The following is a 25,712-nucleotide window of genomic DNA, read 5'->3' as shown; positions in this document are numbered from 1 at the left end:
GTAAGTATAGGTACCTACAGAGCACATGCTGCGTGCGACTAGCATTGGCAGGCTTATTGTGGTATTTCGTACAAACATCTTGTATTCTATTATTGACTTTCACTTGCCGAATCCAATCGAGCCAATATGTACTGATCATTCACGAGTTGATCAGTAAAATATACTTAGGCTGAGATCTATAGAGCGCACTTTGACTTTGCTCAAACTTAAGATTGAGTTAAAACGAGACAGATTTATGTGAGATATATAGCTCTGTCTCATTTTAACTCTGTCTTAAGTCTAAGAAAAGGCAGAGTGCGCTCTATAGATCTCAGCCTTATTGCTCGAACAATATCGGCGCAAGTATCTCATCAAAATATAGAAAATGTAGAGGGTAATATTAAAATTTTTGGCAATGTGAGGCTCAATGAAAGTTTTGCATACAAAACACAAACAAAACAAAAACGGCCGAGTCAGCATCGTTATTGTTAATATTGATCATGAAAAAAAGCAACGTGGATACTGCAGTCCTCATTATCATCAGCTCAGCGGTCCTATATCTAAAAAGCCGTTCGTTAATTGTGCAAATAGTTTTGAGTTATCCTTAAACAAACGTGGGAATTTTCAAAACCGAAATATGTATCCGAAAAAGAATGTTACGTAAGACCTAGTTACACAGTTATTTTAGTTTGGTCATAAGAAGCTACGTGCAGGCAAATTTTCAGAAATATATATGTTTTTCTAGTTCCCATGTTTTTTGACGATAACCCATTTTTTTTGCAGTTTTAAGAGTTATTGGCTTTTTACATATTTATAGGAAGGCAGATCGGCACTACATCCCTTTTCTGGGCCCGGGCCTGCTTCAGTCGATTTTTCAATTGGTCTAATACAGGATATAAAGCTATCGGACTGAAAAATTACAGAACGTATTCACGGGATCTATCCCTTGAATACGTTCTCTAATTTTTCAGTCCGATAGCTTATGCACTGTATTGTAGTAACAACCTTACTATAACGACCTGATATGCAGCTGACCCTAATCATGTATTAAAATCTTAAACTTTACAAATTATTATCTTCATCGCAAATGCAAAACTTTCAAATTGGCCAATACAATGAAGGAACAACAAACAATGGGGCTAATTCTCTTGTACACAATCTCTAAACTAAACTAAATTAACAGTTCTAAATCTAGTGCTACCCCTTTCCGCAAGCAACATTACGACAGGGATAGCAATAGATTTAGACGTGTCATTTTAGTTTAGTTTAGAGATTGTGTACAAGAGAATCGGCCCCAATGTGATACTAAGTACTGAAGCAGTAAACATGGTACATATTACATAATAATTAGTAATTTATGTTACGAATAATTATATAGCTACGTTTTTGTTAAGTAAGTAAACCAAACAATCAAATATATAATCGAAAAGTAATGAGTACATACTTTACAAAAATATTTTAATTTTATAAGAAATATGTAACTTTTAAACTATTTAATTAATAAAATTCTTTAAAATAACTTAGTATTTTATTGGACTGGTCCTGGTTTACCCGCAATGGTGATGTGGGTGCTCTGCGGACAGGTCGGATTCAAAGTCACACTTCCTGATGCCAAAATTGTGCTACAACCGCTGGTCGATTGCGAAAATACTGCATCAATCATTGCTACAACATCAATTGTTATGATTGGCTGTATTTATGGTAAGTATTCTTTTTGCAAACATAGCATTTCAGCCAATCGTGAACGCCTGTTAGCGAATCAGAGCTGATTGCGATCAATGTTATGACGTACTTACCCATATCTAACAGGTCTGTACTAATAAGGCATTCTGGAGCGAGTCGTGTGAAAATTATATTATAGTCCGGTAAATATTGGTGTTTCCAACATTTTAGTACCAACTTTTACTGTAAAAATTATGTATTTTTTTGGGAACACCAATATTACCGGACTATAATATAATTTAAATCCCGTAGTGTGAAATAAGCTTAAATGGTCAAATAAATAAGATTTTTAAAGTAGATAGGTATCTTATTGACTTAAACCTAATTATTTGCCTAAAGTATAACAAATTTTGAAAACACGAATGGAATAAGAATTTAGAAATTATATGTTGTTAGAAAAAACTATACTAACTGATATAATAAGTGTAACGAATAATGTTAAACGGTCCAGTCGGTACATTGTCCCAAATGAATAAAAAATACCAGTCGAGAACGCTTACGAGCGCTTGTGCACAAATTTTAACTGAGTCTAAGAAAGTACGGATCAAGGACTGGAATTTAGCACAGAATTGTAAATAAGATATCAGAGATGGGCCATTCACCGACTTTTAGTAACTTCTTCATCTACCTATTCGAGTACATATATACAGACAGGTTAAAATAGCAATCGGGAGGTAACGCCTGCACACCCGCAGAGCCTCCGGCTAACCAGTGCGGGCGAGCACGGATGAACGTGCGGAAATGCGGGCGTCCCCCCGCCTCTTACTCCGATTGCCATCTCAACCAGTCGCGGGACTAAACGTGTTTTAAGATTTTTGAAAGTCCACCCCTCGCAAATTTTCGAAATCGAATGAAGTTTGGGTCAGCCTAGTACCGAAATAATTCGAAAGAAACTAATTAAAGCACCGTGGGGCTTTACTGCAAAGCTGCACGGCGATTTCACGCTCGCGCCTCCTTAACACGTTCTATATCGCCTGTACTTAGTTCTGTGGAATTGAGTCATTACTGCCAGCATCTGATCCAATTTGACAAATAATACTGTAGCTTAGTACTATGTAAGTATCCATGGCTATTCAGATCTTCTTGTTTTTAGATGGTATCGTACTAGTGCACAAGAGCTCTTACAAAGGACATCGATATAAGAGAGGCACACATGCTTAAATGAGTTTAATTTATATTAGCCGCCTAAACATCTTCAATGAAGTAACGAGATGAACAATTGCGGAAAACTGCAACAATCATTGCTAAATTCCAATTGTTGTTGATTCCTTAAATTTACGGTATTTTTGCTGCAACTGCATTCTAGCAATAGTGAAAAAGGGGTGGGCCAATCGGTGATTGTGCTTTTCATACTGTAGCTGTCATTTTACCGCAATCGAGCCTCAAGAGATTTTTTACATGATACCATCACTAACAGTGGTGGTGGCTTTCTTACATTTATGAGCTGACAACATCAGTCTTGACGGAATTCTTTCACCTCGATATCAGCCGAATAATTATGATGATTCTTTCACTATCGCTAAGATGACGGTCCAAAAAGTAATTTATTATTGATAATACAGTTATTTTCCGATACTTAAAAAAATATTTAGACTAGAAAATAGATATTGGTATAAAATTAAAAGTTTTTATTTTTTTTGTCGTATATTGCGTATATAAAATTTCTTTCTCTTGTTCAAACTGTTGACATTTAAAGCAATTTGTGTTTTTAAAACAACAATGAAGTCAATTTTGTGAACACGCCTATATTATGTTTGTGGTTTAAATGTTACTTAATTAAAATGTCTAGGTATTTAAGTCGGAATCAATGAACTTAAAAATAAACATTGAATTTCTATTTTACCCTGTTTAAAACTAAATATATTAGGTTAATCTCATTTCCAAAGTAGGTGTCTCTAAGTCATTCTGTGATACTGTTAAAAGAATGAAAAACTATTTTATAGTTATAACATGTTATATGTTTACGTACTAAAATAGCCCTTTATAATTATTGATGTCTAAAGCCCCCAAAATAAGTTTTAAACTCTAAAAATAAAAACACTTATTTTCGATACAATTTTATGTATTATGATTCATGAATTATTTATTATATCGAAACTCTGGGCTAAATATAAAATATCTAAGCATACAATGTGGCTAAATCTTTTATACACAATCTCTAAACTAAAATTAAATGACGGTCTAAATCTAGTGCTATCTTTTTCACACAGAGAGCACTATAAAAGGAAAGGGCAATACATTTAGATCTGTCATTTTACTTTAGTTTCGGCAGTGTTGTATATTATAAGAGAATTATGCCACAATAATCTGGAGATAGATTACATGTTAAGAAATAACTTATTAAACTATCAAAAATATTAAAGACAAAATTGTGTTATTAGTCATAGTACTTTTAAAAGATTTAACACACTTCTACAAATATTTATCTAAAACACAACGAGTGGAGTTATAAATTTTATATGACATGTTGTACACAAAAACTTAATTTAAACTAAATTATGCCTGTTAGTGGTTTTATGCTTTCATTAATTTTCACTTGAAAAAGGACTTGCTGTTAGTCCCCTCAATTTAATTAAAAAGTTTGGTTAAAGGTACAGTAAGATTGGTACGAAAATATATTTAAGCATTAATAGTCTTAAAAATTGACATGCGGCGAAAAATGATGAAAGGAATATCTACTCAAATAAATATGGCTCTAACATCTGTTATTTATCAAGCAAGGTTGACTGCCAATCGTAAGTAATCGGTATGTAATAGAAAAAACTCAGGACATGATGGCATATTTAACAGGCAAGTTCGTAGTATAAATAGCTCAGAAGAACGAAAACACTCATTAAGCGAAAAAACTGACCACTCGCGTTGTGATTTCGTTTAAAGGTCCACATCGTTGCGTTCATGACGCGGTTGTGGCAACAATGGTACGACCTGCAATATATTCACGCTTACAAAAATAAGGTACAGGTAAGATAGACATCCAGCAGGGAGTTTGAGTATCGGATTTCGTATAATTAATAATTTATTCAGCGAAAGCGAACCTCAACGAAAGAAGAGAGAACTCATGTCCATCAATCATGCGAAGAACGCTCGATTTCATTGTACATTTACAAGCGTAAACTCCAACTCCCATTCCCAAGATAGTTGTTAAAGTGCGCCAAAAATGCAAATAGTTGGACGATATAAGGAGGTGGACAGGGCTCAGTACCCAAAGTTAGGAGTGGAAACGATAAAAGGTTAGATAGAGAAGCTTTACGTACTGATGACCGCAATACTTCGTTTCGAAGAGGGCAACGATTGTGACAATGATGAAGAATCGAACTCAGGAAACCCACAACGAAGTTTACAATTATTATACGGTGACAGCATTCCGAACACGTCATGACTTTTCATGTCACAATGCGTGTGGTCGAGTACCGCAAGAGCCACGACACGAATTAAACTATGCGGTCATTCTGTTGCCGCAACGCGTCATGGGCGTTTTTATAAGTGCCATAACATGAATTACATGATGGTTGATACCACGCATTGTGGCTGTTTTTTGCTCATTGAGCGTTTTCATTCCTTGAACCTATTTTACAGAGTACATAGATGTTCGCGAATTCATCCAGGTGATTTGTTTTTAAAATTCCTATGGGAACTCTTTATCGGGATTTGTCCCGAAAGGTCCCGAAAGTAGCTGGCGTCTTTAATATGTTATGTAAAAATCACGTCGATCTGTTGCTTCGTTGCGACCTTGCGACGTGTATTTAAGGACAAACCAACATATAAACACACAGTCAATTTATGTAGATTAGTAGATAAGCACAAGTTTACCAACTTAGCCGTACAATGTAGTCGAACGAAGAGTTTACGTCAACTTCTTGAACTGAACAGTTGTGTTGGTTAGGTGTTATTAAATGATAGTAAGGATAGTATATTATTTTCCAAGATAAATACAAACAGCGTAAAAAATCTAAATAATTATTAATTTTATGTCATCCTTTTAATTATTGTTTTTCGATACATTACTTGTCTTTTCACCCAACGAACTCAAGCATTTTTAAATTGAATTTGAGTCAGTATTAAATTTCAATACAACTTTTTCATTATTACTACCTTATTCAATAATCTTTCTGTAGACATCAGGTAATATATTTCAGAATGCGTAATAATATTAAGAATATTAAACGGTTCATAATTCTTTGAATTCTTTCTTGTAACAGTCAATGCGTTAAAAATATGTTTATAAAAGTACAATGCAAACTATTTTTAGACGGATTCAACATTCTCGCACGAATCACCGGTGTGCTTGTTCATGACCCACCACATTTTTAATTTTCCAAATTTTCTTTTTCGCTGGCAAATGAGTCATCGCGGTTACAGTGTTGTTTCCGTCAATATGGAAAGAGTTTGCACCCAAACTAGTGAAACAGACCTCGTAAGGCTACACAATTACAGGCATTCACGCCGAGATGTGGTGCCCCGCCAACCATCACGGACTATGTCACGAACCAAAACGTCATAATAGTCTATTTTCACAATATAAAGGTTATTACGCAATTTATCTAATAGATCCTATCTTATAAGTGTAAACATAATGCAATATGGAATCGAGATATTTCCTATCATACTATCACAAAACTCCGCCATCGAATACTTACATGGGTCCTTCGATCGTGCTTACTTTCATCGCAAATAATATATGGCTCGGCTAGCTAGTACGAACGCTACTAAAAATGCTCCAACGTATGCGACATAGATACCTCCTCCGTTGGTCTTTGCTGCCGAACGCGTGCCGAGAGTAACTCCAGGGCAATAGCGAAGACTATTAGTGCACGAACCGAGAAAATGATGCTCTCACCCGAGCCATGCGCTGTCCAACTGAGGACACTTTTCGGCAATGAGGGCACCGCACTGGTGCATTTTTCAACAGCTGGTACTGAAATGAAATATTTTGTTATAAAAATGATGGTTGCTAATACCATATCCTAAGGGATTAACCCCCTGAAGCCAGTCACCAAGCTAGTCTAAGTTGGCATTGCGTTTAGACTTATTGAGTAATTTGTTTCAATTTTTAGGATTCCATACCTCAAAAGGAAAAACGGAACCCTTATAGGATCACTTTGTTGTCTATCTGTCTGTCTGTCTGTCGGTCTGTCAAGAAACCTACAGGGTACTTCCCGTTGAACCTAGAATCATGAAATTTGGCAGGTAGGTAGATCTTATAGCTGACATTTGGGGAAAATCTGAAAACTTGAATTGTGGTTACATCACACAAAAAAAATTAAATTGTGGTCATGAACTAATAAGTAGTATTTTCAATTTTCTAAGTAAGATAACTATATCAAGTGGGGTATCATATGAAAGGTCTTCACCTGTGCATTCCTAAAACAGATTTTTATTTATTTTTTGTATCATGGTTTTTGAATTATCCTACAAAATGTCGAAAAAATACAACTGTAGTACGGAACCCTCATTGCGCGAGCCTGACTCGCCGGCTTGGCCGGTTTTTTTAATGACAAGTTCTGGCTTAACATCTAGTCTAAAGTGACATACAGTTATCAACAGAGAAGTCTAGATATAGCAATCACGTGCGGTGTGAGGAGTGAGACGCGGGAGGAACCTGCCCCAATGGCAGACGCAAATTAATTTTAATAGTGTAGTCGTGTTATTCGGGGGTGTACCTGGCGGGCTGATGTTTATTATTTTAGTTAAATTACACCCTATCTTATTTATTTAATAGGAAGCCAACGGTATACAATGAAATATTTTTATTTTTAGGGTTCCGTACCTCAAAAGAAAAAAAACGGAACCCTTATAGGATCACTTTGTGGTCTGTCTGTCTGTCCGTCTGTTCTGTCTGTCCGTCTGTCTGTCTGTCCGTCTGTCTGTCAAGAAACCTACAGGGTACTTCCCGTTGACCTAGAATCATGAAATTTGACAGGTAGGTAGATCTATAGCTGACATTTGGGGAAAAATCTGAAAACCGTTAATTTAGGGTTAGATCACACAAAAAAATTAATTGGGTCATGAAACTAATAATAAGTATTTTCAACTTTCGAAGTGACTAACTATATCAAGTGGGGTATCATATGAAAGGTCTTCATCTGTACATTCTAAAACAGATTTTATTATTTTTATGCATCATAGTTTTTGAATTATCGTGCAAAATGTCGAAAAAATACGACTGTAGTACGGAACCCTCATTGCGCGAGCCCGACTCGCACTTGGCCGGTTTTTTATTTTTAAAAAGATAAATATTTTTTTCTTTTAAATAGATAGGATCTATTTAAAAGAAAAAACTTCGGATGTTTTGGATTGCGATGCCAAGCTGTCTTCCGCAACATCAAAGATGTTGGGTCACTGTATAATTCTCTTACACTGTGATAATGTGCAAGCATTTTATATGCTGCTAACTGACTGACGTATCAACATCCAACATACCTACTGTTAATCATTATTTGTGTTGAATTATCCTATCACAAAATTAAGCTTATTGACGAATATACAAAGCTGAACAAAGTCTTACAAGTGCCACAAAATACCTCTTAGGAATCTTCTTGAGATTCATAATATATATTTTGCCACCCACTACTTTAAGTATACACTAATAATTTGTATTCATATTTGAATATGAAACTGTATATAATTGTTTTTCATCTACTTTTTTCCAAAACTAGTTTAGACAGTATATTCTTCAAATACAAAATTTCAAATAAAAAATGTATGTTACTTATAAACTGTACTATGCTGGGTCAACTTTGTGTCAAGGGTGCTATAAAGGTCATGAGTACTACTTAGTAGTGCCTAGTGACACACTTCTTCAAAATCCAATAAGTAGATGTGACAATAACACCATTCGAAGCGTTTGTGAACTATTAAGTTTTTGACTTAGCAATAAAGTTTATGCTTTTATGCACAAAATATTATAGGGCTACCTGTTATCTATACTCATAATAAAACCGTATCTGTGCTATTTATTTCTAATATTATGAAGAGGAAACATTTATTATTACTATTTATAATAGACTAGCTTATGCTCGCGACTTCGTCCGCGTGGACTACAAAATTTCAAAGCCTATTTAACCCCTTAGGAGTTAAATTTTCAAAAATCCTTTCTTAGCGGATGCTACGTCATAATAGCTATCTGCATGCCAAATTTCAGCCCGATCCGTCCAGTAGTTTGAGCTGTGCGTTGATAGATCAGTCAGTCAGTCAGTCAGTCAGTCATTCAGTCAGTCAGTCAGTCACCTTTTCCTTTTATATTTAGACTAAGCAGTTTTCGCTTGTTTGTAATAGATTTGTTTGTTTGTAATTGATAAACTCTAAAACTACTGTAATATGGAACCCTCGCTCAGTGCGCGAGTCTGACTCGCACTTTGCCGGTTTTTTGGGTTTAATGCTTTTGAACAGCCGTATGTAGCAGCTTTTATACTATGTATTTGTGATTAATATTTAAAATACCTTCCGCTAAATGAAAATACAGATTAATAATTTTCCTTCCTCCAAACATATTCATACTTGCAGATAAAAAAACCGGTCAAGTGCGAGTCAGACCCGCGCACCTAGGGTTCCATACTACAGAAGTATTTTTTCGACGTTCTGTACGATAACCAAAAACTATTATGCATAAAAATAAATGAAAATCTGTTTAGAATGTACAGGTAAAGCCCTTTCATATGATTCCCCACTTGGTATAGTAACCTTACTTTGAAAGTTGAAAATACTAGTTGTTTGTTCATGAACACATTTCAATTTTTTTCGTGATGTAATCACAATTTCACGGTTTTCGGATTTTCCCTCTTACGTGTGTTATGAGACCTACCTACCTGCCAAATTTCATGATTCTAGTTCAACGGGAAGTACCCTCTAGGTTACTTGATAGACAGACAGACAGACAACAAATATCTTATAAGGGTTCCATTTTTCCTTTTGAGGCACAGAACCCTTAAAATCAATCAAATAATACATATTTATCTGTTTGAGGAATGCTTATAAATTGCTATAGTATAAGATAAGTTACGTGTTAATGACCGATTTTCGGCGCGCAAGTTTTATAGCCTGGCCTACCTATTTTTACTATAATAGCTATTATCATCATCATCCCATCCCATCACTGAGCATGGGTCTTTCCTCAGAATGAGAAGGGATTAGCCCAGTCTAGCATGCAAGCCAAGTAAGGATTGGCAGACTTCAACACATTTTTGAGAACATTATGGAGAACTCTGGAATCAAAAAAAAAAACTCTTAGGCATACAGGTTTCCTCTCAATGTTTTCCTTTACTGTTAAAGAAGGTGACATTTAATTGCTTAATACACGCATAACTCTGCAAAATTAGAGGTGCATACACAGCATGGAACCCTGGACCTCGCGAATAGGTGGCTAACATCCTCTCTTACCTACTTCTACCTTAGGCTGCATCATTGCTTACTATAAGTCTTTTAGTTTAGAAATAGTTTTCCTCATGATGGTAAAAAAAATAGCTCACCAAGAAAGTGTCCTGGCAATGTGCACAAACAACCCTGCACATGCCTGGCAGGGTTGGCACGGGTGGTGTCACTGGCGACGGAGCTAGGTTGATGATCCTCTTGCAATCTGCTCGAGGACATGCTATGCGCTGGGATGACGACTTGCAAATCAGCAAGCAGTTGCATGGACAGCGCACATATTTTTTTTCCCGGTGGAGCATTTCGTATTGGCTGTAGTATAGAAAAGGAAAGCATATATGAGAACATAATAGGACACATGACATGACATATGAACATATGAACACAATATATTGAGAACACGTTTTCGGGAAATAGCAATCCTAGACTAAGGATGGAGGACATGATCATATGAAGCTACAATATCAACTGGTATCGTCAAATCCAAAATATATATATAAAAATATTTTTTTATTCAATTAAACTTTTACAAGTATTTTTGAATCGTCAGATTGCATCTACCACTAAAACACTTTCTGACCAACATAGTTGTTCATATATGGAATAAATTGCCCAAGGATGTAGTTATCAGACAACCATTTGGAAAACTCGAAGCACTTACGATATAAATGCATCAGTTCTTTTCAATAAGTGTGTATTGTCATATTATATCAAAACATTTTAAGTACAGAGTTTGTAACTTTGTACCTTTGTGTTGTGAGAAATGTACCTACAATGTAATATAATATCTTGCCAACTATTATAAAAATAGACAACTGTATTATGTTGAGTAGTAACTATTCTGCATGGTTGAGCAGGTAACTGTAACTTGTGAGTACAACATATAAGTTCATTGAGCATGTTTTATATACAATTATTAAATGAACTACTTATAAAAAAGATTCCGACGAATTGAGAACCTCCTCCTTTTTTTGAAGTCGGTTAAAAACAATTTTCAGCAACAGAATTGAATATTCTAAAGTAAGAAGTTTATATTGTAGACTCGCCAACTACCGCTACGAAAACATTACATAAAACTGTAGATTAAGATTAATATATCCAGTTTGCCAGGTTGAGGTAGGTAACTTACCGTTGCTTCGTTACACTCAGAACATTTGACAACATGTTGTTCTCGTTTGCCGGATATATCTATCATGGCCTGGCAAACGCGACATGTTACCATCGGCATGCCTGCTTGCTGGTATGGCGGAGGCAGCTCATCAGGCCCGATCGGCGAGATTGTGCTCACATTTTCCTCCTCTGAAAAGCAATAAGGCAGCAGTTATCGCGTGAAATAAATACGTAACCATCGTTAATGTAACCAATAAAATATCTGCATTACACAATAACAAGTTGCTAGACAAGTGATCGAGCAATCCGTAGTACTTGTTTAGCAACAAAAAAATACAAATAAATTCTAGTTGAATCATCAGCTGTCAAAACAACTTAAATCGTAATCACTTACCATCCCTCAGAAGTGGCTGATTTTCACTTTGGCCGTCTCCCATCGTCTTAAACTAAGGATAGAACACCACAAATAAGTAGGTAATTAACTTTGCTCAATTTGCGAATCCTACGAGAAAAATTAACATACCAACTCCACTACAAAAATTACAATGGCAGAAAAGTCACAGAAAAAATAAAATTATTGTAAATTGACACATTACACAGATGTAATTAAAAATTCTTTAGCAACGGGTAACTTTAGAAATCATTCAAATACTTTTTAATTTGGCAAAAAAAACCTGTACCTTATTGGTGACCTCCCTGGATGGCGCAATGATGACTTGGTAAGTGGTGCGCATAGATGTACTTAAAAGTAGGAAATCCCAGGTTCAATTCCCAGTAGGAGCCCGCCGGTAAGAGAACAACAAAGTTACCCATCTCACTGGCGTATTGTTTGTTCCATTCTTTCTGAGTAAACTGTCAACAAATCCTAAAATCTTGTCAAAAATCAAAGTGGAAACTGTCAATGGTGTCAAAATATTGCATGCTTTCATGCTGGACTTTGAATTTCGTGTTTCAAATATTTAAATAAATTATTTGATTGTTTTGTTGATGTTCAAATGGCTTGTAAACTTCATAGAGTGCGATACTACAATCCGAAGCCAGTACCGGTAAACTGTGCTGCATTCAGCAAAAGCAATAAGGTTATCGCATTGGCAAGGTAAGTTTTATTTGAATTCTAAATTAAAGTATAATGCTAACGATCTTTTGGCCGGCTAGAAATCAGTCACGAGTCATCTCTATTGGCGCCCCTGATGGTTTCGCTTTTTCAGTCACTCGTTAGTCATTAGCACTAGTTTATTGTGGGCCATCCAAGCAAGCGCACAAATTATAACTTGGTAACTATAATTTATTTTTGTGAATAAATAAGAAATTTTGCAATTTTCCTTACAGACAAGATGCATCTATTGAGATATGGGACCTAAATTTTGCTCCGTTCCTCATCAAATTCATACCAGGTGTTGTGAACACATCAGTCGAAGCCCTGGGTTGGGTTCACCAGAGATTGATATCAACAGGACTTGGTGGAGCACTGGTTGAATGGGACATCGAAAAACTCTGTGTTAAAAAGACTGCAGTCCTAACAGGTTACGCTGCATGGTGTCTTGATGTGAATTCTACCAATTCTATGGTGGCAGTTGGAACTGAACAGGGCTATGTTAATTTGTTCTCTGTCGAAGATGACGACATTGTTTATAAAAAGCTGTTTGATAAACAAGAAGGGAGGATAATGTGTTGTAAATTTGACCATACTGGAAATATATTAGTTACAGGTAATATGTAATATAAGTTAAATTAAAAATACATATACTATAATTTTGGTTCCCCGAAGTTAACCTAACTACAAGTCATTCATTAAGTGGCTTTTTAGGACTCAGTACCCGAAAAGGGACAGGACCCTGTCACTAAGACTGCTGTACATTCATCCATCTGTCTGTCACTGGGCTATATCTCCTGAACCGTAATAGATAAAAGTTGAAATTTTCACAGAATGTGTATTTTTATTGTTGCTAACAAATCATCATCATGATCAACCCATCGCTGGCTCACTACAGAGAACGGGTCTCCTCTCAGAAAGAAGGGTTTTGACCATAGTCTACCATGCTGGCCATGTGCAAATTGGTGGACTTCACACACCTTTGAGAACATTATAGCACGCAGATTTCCTCATGATGTTTTTCTTCACAGTAAAAGCAAGTGATATTTAATTACTTTAAACGCACATATGAAACGGATGGAGGAGGCTATTACCTGCAGGGGAGCATACACTAAAACTAAATAAATTGTTAAAAAGATTCAGACGAATTGAGAACCTCCTCCTTTTTTGAAGTCGGTTAAAAATTGTTTATGTGTGGGAAACATAAAGCTATAATGAAAATAGATCTAGCTCTCTTGTAAGTCAAGCAGTTTTGTGTTATAATTGCTCAGTATTTACAAAATATTCTATCTTCCATAGTTCCATATCAAGTGTTCTTAAATAAAACTTTAAAATTTTAGGTTCCATAAATTGTATTAGGGTGTGGAATGTAGAGACAGGGCATGCAACCTGTAAAATGTTAGTATCCTTGCGAGGTAGGGAGACCATAGTGTGGTCTCTTGCTGTCCTCTCTGATGGTACTGTGGTTTCTGGAGACAGTTTCGGGAGACTTGTTTTCTGGGATAGCAATATGGGTGACCAGGTAATCATTTCCATACTTAAATTGAAATGGTTATATCACCATTTAAATTAATGAATTAATGATTTATTTATTCATGAATGTATACACACCTTATAACTTATAAGATAATTAATATTGAAATAGCCCTTAAAGCGGAGTCTTTAGTTATTGTGTATTTTGCCACATAACAAATTTATCAATCATTTTAAAAATAAACTAATTAAACCTAAATGTTAAACACTAAGAAATCTGCTCTAAAATCTGACTAATTAAATTTTACTCAATTTTCAGATAGAATCCTATTCAATACACAAACGTGATATACTAGCAATAGTGGTGGCAGCTGATGAGAAACATATTTACTGTAGCGGAGTGGACCCCGTCATCACCCGCTTTGTCAAAGTGGACAGTAGCACAGGCAAAGAGACTAGTGCAAGTTGGGTTAGGGATGTGCAGAGGCATATACATGAACATGATGTCAGGTATCATCTATAACCAAAGCATCTTTGCAATTTCTCTGATACTTCCTTCCATCATTAAAATATAATATATGCAATCCCATACAAAACGTGTCCACTCTGTTTTTGAGCATTCCATACCCAACAGGTGCCAACAGGACCCTATTACTAAGCCTCTGCTGTCTGTCCATCCGTCGGTCTTTCAGCAGGCTGTACCTCATGTACCATAATAGGTAGAGACTTGAAATTTTCACATGATGCGTATTTCTATTGCGTATAGCGTATGCGTATTTATAAGAGGAAAATCTATAAAACAGTCGTTAGACCTGTCACATTGTATGGTTCAGAATGTTGGGCGGTAAAAGGGACGGATGAAAGGCGAGTACATGCGACTGAAATGCGAATGTTGAGATGGATGTGTGGTGTGACAAGGATGGATAAGATAAGAAATGAATATATAAGGGGCAGTTTGAAAGTAGCGCCAGTGGTAGAAAAGATGAGGGGTAATAGGCTGGCATGGTATGGGCATATAATGCGGAGGGAAGAAAGCCAAAACTTGTAAGGTACAAGATATTATGTCAGTTGTCAAAGACAGGGAAAAATTTGATTGGAGCAGATTATTTGATTTGCACATGAATGATAACATCATACAAGATTATGTATGTTTCAATAATTTTTATTTACATTATTTAAATTGGTCCAAACATAATAATTACACCTGGCATACTTTACATATTTTTTTTTTCTGCTCTTACTATTAACTCCTGCATGCTTTAACTTGAATTTATTTTCAGAGCCCTATTGTTACATGACAATACGTTAATATCAGTTGGGACCGACGGCTATTTAACCCTTTCGAGACATCCACCAAAATGGGTGATGAGAATACCCCCAATGATTCCATACCCAAGGTCATCTGTCAGTGCAAAGGAGAAATTACTACTGTTAAGGTATGACATCACAGTTTGAGGCTTTGGATACTATAATGGTTTTTCCATCACATCACTCAAATAAATGCGAAAGTTTTTTATTCACTATAGAAATACGAATCTGATAGAAAGTAATGATGTGGCCAATGATAGGATATGCTTGCCTAGAAGTTGCCTATTTACTTTTTTTTGTTGGTTTATCGTTATTGCATGTAACTAGGAAGATATTATGGAGAGTGACAAAGGCTTCTTTTTATCCTGGAAAATCAAAGAGTTCCTACAGGAATTTTAAAAAACCTTAATCCGTTCAGATAAAATTGTGGGCATTATCTACGTGAGGAAAATCGAGGAGATTCCTTTGGGATTTTTAAAATAAATAACGATATAGGTAGGCGTGGATACGCGGATGAAATCGCGGGCATAATCTAGTATGAAACAAGTAAGTCTAAAATCACTGACAGATTACGTCCATGTCTTTATAGGTACATCAACTATCTAGAAGTTTGGAAGTTAGGTTCATACGAAGTAAACCAGAGTGGAAATGTAACGTTAAATAATAATATAAGAGAACTTAAGAAAGACATGAAACATGACGACAGTGAAAATCAATTGGAAGCAGATTCTGAAATTATTGTGGGAAATGAATTTAACCAGCAAAACGAAAATGACAAACAGACTCTCAAATTGACAGAGCAGCCAATAAAACTCGTGTCGATACAAACTAAGGGCAAGAAACAAATAAAATGTTGTGAATTGTCTCCCAGTGGGGAGTTAGTAGTTTATTCTACTGATAGTAGTATAAGAATGCTGAAGTTGGAATGGGTAAGAATACTTTTTTTGTAATTAGTAGTCACTTGATTGGCATTCATTATTTGTTTGGCAAGTATTATAATACAGAGCTTGTAGTTTTACCACATCTATGTACCTGTAAAAGAAAAAGCTGACTTAACAGTATAAAATTAGATTAGATTTGATTTAGTTCAAGGTTCAAGGTTCAAGGATCATATTTTCTCAAATTCATATTGGAGCAGTGCACAAGAGTTCTAAACGATACTTTGTCTATTTGCAGGATGAAGCTCAGAGCAATGTATCGCTAACTAAAGTCCTAATCAGCGGTGTAACGTGCTGTGACCGAGTGGCGTTCACCCCGGACTCTAGGACGATGGTCGCCTGTTGCAGCGGGGAGCTCAAAATATTGCAAGTGGACCCCGAGGCGGGCGCGACTGTCGTGCAGTCTATAACGTGTGAGAAATGTGAGTCAGAATCTTTGTCCGCGTGATATAATTTTATCGTCGCTGCGCGTGCAAATTCTGCCATGTCGAAAATGACAAGTTTTCAGGAGAAATAACTTTTAATTTTTTTTTTCATCGCTTTACTTTCAGTTCAAAATTATACAGCTAAATATGTTATGTTACGTTTCGCTACAAAACCGTTTTTTAAATGCACTCGCACCTTTTTAAGCCTGAAAATGGAATCAAACACAAAAATTCTAAAAAATCACAGAGCGGATTTTGTATGCGCAGTGACGTTACAGTGCGACAAGGCTCTTTTGGCGCGTGGCAAGATCGGAACTAACGTTGCCGTCAAGTGTCCCCTTTATTCTTGTTTGAATATTCCAAGCCTTTGTTCTCCAACAGCGCCCCCCTATCAATGTCAATTCATTCAAGTGCCAAAAGAGCCTTGTCGCACTGTATTCAAAATTCTAAAAAATCTATTTGAAGAAACATTCTTATGATTGTGACTGTGAAAATTCGCTTTTATTGAAACTTAGAAAACGATTGTTTGGTACATTAATTTAACTAGACGTTTTCCCTTACTAACACCGAGCGATGTGAATGTTCTCGCTCTTTAGCGTCTTAGCTTGAGTCAATGACCATGCGCGCATGAAATTAAAAAATATGGCAGGACTAAATGCTACTTTAAGTAAGTTAGCTAGTGTTGCATTATGAAACGGCTTTTCACAAGTTACCTGCGAGTTTTTCAGAAAATGCGTCAAATTTGCGCATTACAAGACCGTGCAAGGTTTCCAGTAAAAAATTACTTTCTATTAAAGGCAGGGTCGCGCACACAAAAACGAGGATTCTACATAAAATAAACTTTATTTCGACTTCACTTGAACACGGTTTGACATGGAAGGGAGGAGGAAGACAAAAACATACTCTTTAATCATAGGGATGTGACATAAAGCACAGATAAAATTTACATTCCAATACTTTCAGATCTCAAATCAAAGTCGATTCTACACCTCGTGGTATCCAAAGAAACACCTTCAGGGGCGATCTACGTGGTAGTCGCAGACTCACAGGGAGATATTGCAGTTTGGACAAAAAAGTCGAAGAAATTTGAATTTTATGCTTCACTGCCTAAGTATCGATGCGTGCCGTCTGCTATTACTTTTAAAAATAATCAAGAAAATTTAGTCGTAGTTTACGTGGATCAAAAGGTAAGGTGCTAATTTTTTTGCATATTTTTTAATTGACTTTTCGTCGAAACCGGTATGCTAACTAGTATTTAACTAATTATGTATAAGTAAATTTTACAATGTAAGTTTGAACAAAATAAAGCTTTTGAGTTTAATATAATTATGTACCTATTTGGTAGAAAAATAGTTGATATAGTTTTTTTTAAAAGATCATCTATAAAGTAATTTTTTTGTGGTTTACTAAGTATAATCCAAAAAATAATAGTGTTAATGCGAAAATGTCTTTCTATCTGTCTGGCAGCTGGCTGTTACCTTTTTACGGCCTATTGCTTAACTGACTGGAGCTACAGAGGTAGTTTGTATCTCGGAGAAAGATATAGGTTAGCTACTTGATACTGGCAAAGTGTACTGTACTGGTCCGGCAACGAGAAAAGAAAGAACGATATAGCTCGCTTTTTATACACGTGTTATTTTAATCCACGCAGACGAGTGTGTGAGACACGCAGTGGAGTCGCGTAATCTATATACAACCTACTCTATGAGCCATTCACCATCATCAACATGATCAACCTATAATTGGCTCACTACAGAGCACGGGTCTCCTCAGAAGGCTTTTGGCCATAGTTCATCATGCTGACCAAGTGCGGATTGGCAGACTTCACACACCTTTGAGAACATTATGGAGCATTCTCAGTCATGCAGGTTGCCTCTCAATGTTTTCTTTCACCGTTAAAACAAGCAAGTTAATTACTCAAAAGTAAAACGCACATAACTTCGAAAAGTTAGAGGTTCGTGCCCGGGATCGAACCTGCGATTATGAGGCGGGCGTATTAACCACTAGGCTATCACACCCTATGAGCCATTACGCACTGTCGGCCGGGCGACTAGTTGACAAAGCCTAATGGCTCTACGTTCGTCGGTTTCATGTAGTACCAAATAGATTTATCGAAATCGTCGGCACCCATGAAAGCATCTCATCACACACACATTAACTGCCCACCTATAGCTGAGTAATTATAATTACAAATTAATTATAGATTTTGGAATTTCAACTGGTAGAGAAGAAAGTGTTCGATGGGGCGGTGCACCGGGCCGAGTGGCACGCGCGCACCTCGCCCGTTATGTCGCTCAGTGCACATCCCGCGCGCGACGCTCTAGTGATGCAGGATGATGTCTCGCTGTGGGTACTGGATAAGAACGATCAGGTATGAGCGTCATAAAGAAAGTGTTCGATGAGGCGGTGCACCGGGCCGAGTGGCACGCGCGCACCTCGCCCGTTATGTCGCTCAGTGCACATCCCGCGCGCGACGCTCTAGTGATGCAGGATGATGTCTCGCTGTGGGTACTGGATAAGAACGATCAGGTATGAGCGTCATAAAGAAAGTGTTCGATGGGGCGGTGCACCGGGCCGAGTGGCACGCGCGCACCTCGCCCGTTATGTCGCTCAGTGCACATCCCGCGCGCGACGCTCTAGTGATGCAGGATGATGTCTCGCTGTGGGTACTGGATAAGAACGATCAGGTATGAGCGTCATAAAGAAAGTGTTCGATGGGGCGGTGCACCGGGCCGAGTGGCACGCGCGCACCTCGCCCGTTATGTCGCTCAGTGCACATCCCGCGCGCGACGCTCTAGTGATGCAGGATGATGTCTCGCTGTGGGTACTGGATAAGAACGATCAGGTATGAGCGTCATAAAGAAAGTGTTCGATGAGGCGGTGCACCGGGCCGAGTGGCACGCGCGCACCTCGCCCGTTATGTCGCTCAGTGCACACCATCGATGCGCGAACGCATAGGTAAAAAACACACAAACATAAAATATTATTAATAGTATACGGCGTTATTTATTTACTTTTTAGATAACCGAGGGAGAGGGCTGGCTATCCTTAACACAGATCTAAAAATCTAGCTAGGATAGCCAGTTCTTGATCTTGTAACATTCTTAATATTAAGCACTAATTGTTCAAGATCAAACCCATGTATGTGTGTAACTATATGATTGAAAAATAAACGTTTTATTTATTTATTTTATTTATTTATTTGGTACGGGCGGCACGGTTCGGTGATTATGAAACTACGCAGGCGTAACAATAATTCTATTAATTACTATTTTATTTCAGATTGACAATGAAGACCAGCAGCCATTGCCCAAAAGGATACCAAACATGCCTTACAGACCCAACATAAACAATGGATTACGCATTATTCCGATAAAGGTGTGTATTTTCTACAATCATAGTAAAATCGACTACTACTACCGTGTTTAAACAAAGTATACAATAAGACACGTATTCTAACTAGCCCGCGACTTCGTCCGCGTGGACTAAGTACACAAATTTCAAACCCTTATTTTACCCCATGGATGTTGGTTGGATGGTTGAATTTCCAAAAATTCTTTCTTAGCCGATGCCTAAGTCATAGCTTTCTGCATGTTAATTTTCAGCCCGATCGGTCCAGTAGTTTGAGCTGTGCGTTGATGATCAGTCAGTCAGTCAATCAGTAGTTATATGACATATAAGTTTAGGCACATAACAAGATTTTAGAAAAGGCGCGTCGTGTCGCGTCGCTTCGACTATCCCGAAATGTGCTTTGAGCCTGGGTTGTTTAAACTTTACAGCACGCGGCAGAAACCTAGCTTAGTTTTAAGTACGTATTAATTATCACCACTATATCATCTTACAAATTAAAATTTTGACCATCAGTAAGCGTAAATATTTACCTATTCTGAATAAATAATTTGAGTTTGAGTTTGAAAGTAATGTACATCGACCTTTAGAAGGAGATAGGAGATTTGTAGAGCATTGTCTCTGTCGTTGAGACTTTTAATTATGCACTTTTAATTAAGTCTTTAGGACAAAAGGCAAAAAAGCCATTCTGTTTGTTTAAACCTTAAATCGGTAACTTCAATTGCAGTATTTGGCTGGATTCCATTGGCTGGGGGACGACGAAGCGGTGACGTTGGAAGTTTTGCCAGAAAATATAGTTTCACAGTTGCCACCCCCTATAATGAATACTAAGAAACATGTGTTATAAGTTTTAAACAGTATAAATATTTTTATAATATAGTTGTTTAATATTATATAATTGTTTTTTATTTCTATATAAATTTTGTATGAGACCTAAAAATCGAGTGCTGCGCATTTTGCAAGATGTTTGCCGATCACTGTACCAACCGCGCAGCTTCAACTTTCGTGACGACAACTGTACATATTTATTCTATCGAGTTGAAACGGGGTTATAGAGAGTTGTTGCGGCCGTGCCCACATGTCGTCCGTCACTTCACAGCGCGCTGCCGGCAGCGTGTACGATATCGGGTCTCCATCCACGCTTCTGTAACATTTTGATTATTTTAGGTGCATGGAGAAATAAAATAATATAGACTGTTATACCTATACTTAGTACGCGACAGGTCGAGATGGTAATCGGAATGGGGACTCCCCGCACACCCGCCATCCCCTTGTTACCCGGAGCGAGATACCGTGGTGATATGTGGGTGTGCGGGGCGTCCCCCCGCCTCATAACCTGATTGCTATCTCGACCTGTCCCCTACTAGGTATACTTAACATCTAAAACCGAGAACATAATGATACGGCTTATTGTCTGGCTGATGTTGTCTAACCACCTAGTAGGTAGTGAAGTCTGCCTCTGGTGCGAGGTCGCAAGTCTAGCCTTAGGACCCCAATGTCTGTCGGCTTTTTAAACTGTGTCTCGCCTATTGTCACTTCAGCTTCGCAACCCGTTGAATTTGTTGGTTTCTCTGGCCCTCCAACTATCCATACTAATATTATAAATGCGAAAGTGTTTGTCTGTCTGTCTGCTAGCTTTTCATTGCCCAACAGTTTAACCAATTTTGATGAAATTTGGTATAGAGTTAGCTTACATCCCGGAAATTTACTCCAGTAAATCCAAGAGTTCCCACGGGATTTTTAAATACCTAAATCCATGCGGACGAAGTCGTGGGCATCCTCTAGTAATATTATAAAAAGAATACTTGCCCCAAAAATATCATGGTCTGCTTATAGGGATCGTATATTTGTCCGGGTGGTAGTGGAGGACGTATCGGATAGTCGCAAACTGTTTTAACTTGAGGTCCAAACTGCTCTAAACTACACTGCGCTCGACGACCTATTACACCTGAAGTTAATAATTAGACGTTAAAAAACGGAAGTTAAAAGATGGACGTTAAAAAAGGGTTCCGTACTTGGTTATTTTTTTCGACATTTTGCACGATAAATCAAACACTATTATGCGTAAAAATAAATAAAAATCTGTTTTACAATCTACAGGTAAAAACCCTTTCATATGATACCCCACTGAGTATAGTACCTAATCTTACTTATTTAAAATAGTAATAATTATTTGTTCATGAACACATTTTGTTTTTTTTTGTAACCACAAATTCATGGTTTTCGGATATTTTCCTTTACTTGCGCCATAAGACCTACCTGCCAAATTTCATAATTCTACATCAACGGGAAGTACGCTATAGGTTTTCTTGACAGACACGACAGACAGACAGAATCCCAGTGTAAGTCTAGAAATTTGGAACAGATCTTTCTTCAGATTTGAATCTTTGGATTTGGATTACCGGCACTGGTGGACGGGAGCGGAGCAGGCGAAGGAGCAATGTTGACGGCAATCTCTTTTTCCGGTTTGCAGCTCACAGACCGAACTCCTGCTCGATACTCATCCAGAGACATTCCTAAGGTAGATTATTGTATTAGTTGGTTGTCATCATCATCATGATCAAGCCATCATCGGCTTACTACAGAGCACGGGTCTCCTCTCAGAGTGAGAAGGGTTTTGGTCATAGTCTACCACGCTGGCCATGTGCGTATTGGTAGACTTCACACACCTTTGAGAACATTATGGAGAACTCTCAGGCATGCAGGTTTCCTCAAGATGTTTTCCTTCACCGTTAAAGCAAGTGATATTTAATTAATTAAAACGCACATAACTGCGAAAAGTTAGAGGTGCGTGCCCGGGATCGAACCCCCGACCTCCGACCAGAAGGCGGACGTCCTAACCACTAGGCTATCACAACTTTTTAGGTGGTTGTATTGGTACAATATTATAATAAGTATAGGTAAATCCCATAATTCTTATCTGGTTTTTTCAGTTAAATCCTTTTGGTTTTCGGATTAAAGTGATAAAATAACTGTTTAGCTATTTTTGTCTCTATTTAACTCTCTTGGAAATGTCCATGGGGGTTAAATAGGACGAAAGTTTGTATGAACGTCCGTCATTCTTCAAGTCAGCTACAGATATACACGTCTAAATCGGCTAAATCGCTGGGCCGTGAAAAGCTAGCAGACAGACAACACACACTTTCGCATTTATAATTAGTATGGATGAAGTAATACGTCATGTTGCATTTGGAAATGCAATTCACAAGGGACTTTCAGAAATTCCATCCGAGTGAAGCAGCGGCGAGTCAGGATATGTACCTATATGCGTTGCTATTTATGACAAATGTGTAATTATTGATAAGTACCTAGCTTATATGCATAGACTTATTTCTACTGTTCTATGTATCTATCAGCTGTTGATCTACACACCTAATTTCTGCGCTTCTTCTTCCTGTACTTCGCGTACTCTACTGAGGAAACCCCAGCGTTGCTGCCAAAGACGAGCTGCATGCTTTTCTTTTTTGCTCACTGATTTTCTGAAAGGAATGTTCATTGAAGTGTTAAACTACCAATAGAAAAAGATCATTATCCTTGTCGACTCTGTGGGAGGTCCTATTTGGTTTTCGGCTGTACGATGTATGACTTTCTAATTCTAATATTCGCTCAGTTTTGGTCTAATGGGCGGACGTGGTTATTTTTTTAATATATGGACTAGTGCTTGGTTGCAATCAGACCTGCGGGCAAAAGATGATGATGAAGCCTAACTGGTGCCGGATGGGCGTTCCATATTCTAGCAGTCGGAAATAGAAACGAGGAGGCATATCGCTTCGGATGTGTCCGTGGCCACACCGTGACTACATTACGACTACATTACCTGCAAAGCCTTGCCGAGTCCAATACGACGCCGCGTTGGAGTCGAAAGTTATCGGTTAATAATACTGCCCTTTCAGTTCAATCCGCTTCCATGTTAGATTGCATCATCAACCAATAGACGTCCACTGCTGGACATAGGTCTCTTGTAGGGACTTCCACACGCCACGGTCTTGCGCCGCCTGCATCTAGCGGCTCCCTGCGACTCGTCTGATGTCGTCCGTCCACCTAGTGGAGGGTCTTCCAACGCTGCGTCTTCCGGTGCGAGGTCGCCATTCTAGCACCTTGGGACCCCAACGTCTATCGGTTGTACGAACTATGTGCCCTGCCCATTGCCACTTCAGCTTCGCAACCCGTTGAGCTATGTCGGTTACTCTAGTTCTCTTACAGATCTCCTCATTTCTGATTTGATCACGTAAAGAAACTCCAAGCATAGCTCTCTCCATCGCCCGCTGAGTGACTCTGAGCTTTCTTATGAGGCCCACAGTTAGCGACCATCATCCCTTACTACCAGGTAAAATCGCATTCAAGGTCTTAGTTCTCATTCAATAAATCTAAAAGAAAATATAGTTACGAAAAGATCTTCATACAAAATTCCTTGTGCTTTGACTGGATCACTGGAAGGCTCCCTGCGGACGCCTATGCCGGCTGCAGGGGCCTGATTTGCGTTTTCCATCGCAAGTGGTAATACGAAATATTGCTAATACGAATTTAGTAACATTATGATTGTGTTACATTTATTTGTCATGGTAACCATTGCTAGGCCAGAATTGATCAAACGCTTTGCAAAAGATCATCTTTCTATGTTTCACTCATAGGTATCAGGTAGGTAGATATAGTACGTGACAGATCGTGATGGCATGAGGTAGCGGAACGCCCCGCACAGTGTCCGCGCTTGCCCGCACTGGGTTAGCGCGGGAGCTGTGCGGGCGCGCGGGGCCTTTCTACCCCGATTGCCATCTCGACCTGTCGCGTTCTATATCTATCTACATCTGAAAAACAGCTTACATTTCATTCTAAACAACATTAGGCATTCTTTGTTTCATAATAGCTAATTACCTAATAACTTAGTTCAAGACTTTATTTTTGAGAGTATAACTAATAGTTATACTCTAAAGTAAAGTAAAGTAGTAAATAGATAGTTATTAACTATCCATATTTTGGAGTATTGCCCTAGATATCTAGAGTTTTCTGTAGATCGACATATTAAGACCAATAATTAAGTAGGTACATATTAATCTTTGCCAATAATACAACTCGTACAGCGAGCTACTCTTATCTCTTTCTTCACTGACCGTACAATTCAGAAAGAGCCGCACTGTGAAAATATTTTCTTGTGTTGTAAAAGCCGATCAGCATAAAAGTAGCTACATTTTGTCGTTGGAAAACTCGTAGGACGTTCTACGCCATGACGCACCAACCGCTACGGCAAACTGTATTGAAACTGCGCAAGTTCTGTGAAGCCTATAGGTACAATTTTGCGTTATATTGTAGACTGTAGAATGCTCTTTAGTCTTTAGACTTCACTAGGACGTCCTCTGTTGAAAGTCTTTGAAACTTTGCCGTTGTAATTATTTAACCTCTGCTATTCATGAAAGTCTACGATGAATCACATTATTCTTTTGTTATTTTTTTCTTTAATAATAAAATTAAGGCTTCTTAAGACACACCGTAAGTTAAGGCATATTATTTAGTTTTTACTTATACCATTGACATTGTGAAGGTCAAATTACATTTTGAATCGTTTGGTGACTGGGACTTGTAGTTTCCAACAAACCAAACGGTTCATTGTTATGGGTTGGGGTTTGAATCGCCATTAACGATCTCTAGTCCTTAAAATTAATTAAACAGCATGAAAACAAAGTAAGGCAAATAATATTTAAGTAGGTTCTTTGGTATTGTAAACATGTTCATATCGTCTCTATGTAATACGTACGATACGTTTAAAGAAATGTACCTATACAATACTTTACTATACTAAACTCGCCCAAACTTCTACAACAGCTACAAAAAATTGGTCCCCTATCTCGAAGGATCTGTATTGTTTTTCGGAGTAAAAAATATCGTAAAAGTTAATCCACAGTACCTATTAGGTATGAAATATAAATAGAACAAATTAAATTTTAATCAATTCAATAG

The 25,712-nt window shown here is 37.7% G+C and overlaps 3 protein-coding genes across 3 annotated transcripts; 1 reads left to right on the top strand and 2 right to left on the bottom strand.

Annotated features, from left to right (window-relative positions):
• Positions 1–1,987: 1,987 nt before the first annotated feature.
• Positions 1,988–11,730, bottom strand: LOC117988567 (type 1 phosphatidylinositol 4,5-bisphosphate 4-phosphatase). Its single transcript, XM_034975724.2, is given in 8 exon segments — positions 1,988–6,366; positions 6,369–6,485; positions 6,488–6,529; positions 6,532–6,616; positions 10,167–10,352; positions 10,354–10,377; positions 11,195–11,364; positions 11,570–11,730. Coding segments are annotated over 8 exon segments (699 nt in total). The 5' UTR covers positions 11,613–11,730; the 3' UTR covers positions 1,988–6,334.
• Positions 11,731–12,053: 323 nt separating this feature from the next.
• Positions 12,054–20,627, top strand: l(3)72Dn (UTP4 small subunit processome component l(3)72Dn). The gene is made up of 13 exons (XM_069503149.1): positions 12,054–12,271; positions 12,505–12,884; positions 13,609–13,790; positions 14,061–14,251; positions 15,022–15,177; positions 15,639–15,978; positions 16,226–16,409; positions 17,376–17,599; positions 18,616–18,786; positions 18,959–19,025; positions 19,091–19,257; positions 19,695–19,790; positions 20,488–20,627. Exons 1-13 carry the CDS (start codon positions 12,171–12,173, stop codon positions 20,605–20,607), a joined length of 2,379 nt encoding a protein of 792 aa, XP_069359250.1. The 5' UTR covers positions 12,054–12,170; the 3' UTR covers positions 20,608–20,627.
• On the bottom strand, positions 20,621–24,252 carry LOC117988569 (uncharacterized). Its single transcript, XM_034975727.2, has 5 exons — positions 24,164–24,252; positions 23,133–23,239; positions 22,163–22,276; positions 21,570–21,708; positions 20,621–20,904 (listed from the first exon to the last, which is right to left on the bottom strand). The coding sequence occupies exons 1-5, from the start codon at positions 24,247–24,249 to the stop codon at positions 20,757–20,759; spliced, it is 594 nt and encodes a 197-aa protein (XP_034831618.1). The 5' UTR covers positions 24,250–24,252; the 3' UTR covers positions 20,621–20,756.
• Between the last annotated feature and the right edge of the window lie 1,460 nt (positions 24,253–25,712).

This window comes from Maniola hyperantus, chromosome 14, assembly GCF_902806685.2.
Source record: "Maniola hyperantus chromosome 14, iAphHyp1.2, whole genome shotgun sequence".
NCBI lineage: Eukaryota > Metazoa > Arthropoda > Insecta > Lepidoptera > Nymphalidae > Maniola > Maniola hyperantus.
Note: the sequence above shows the minus strand (reverse complement) of the source record. Positions and strands in the feature narration are given on the sequence as shown.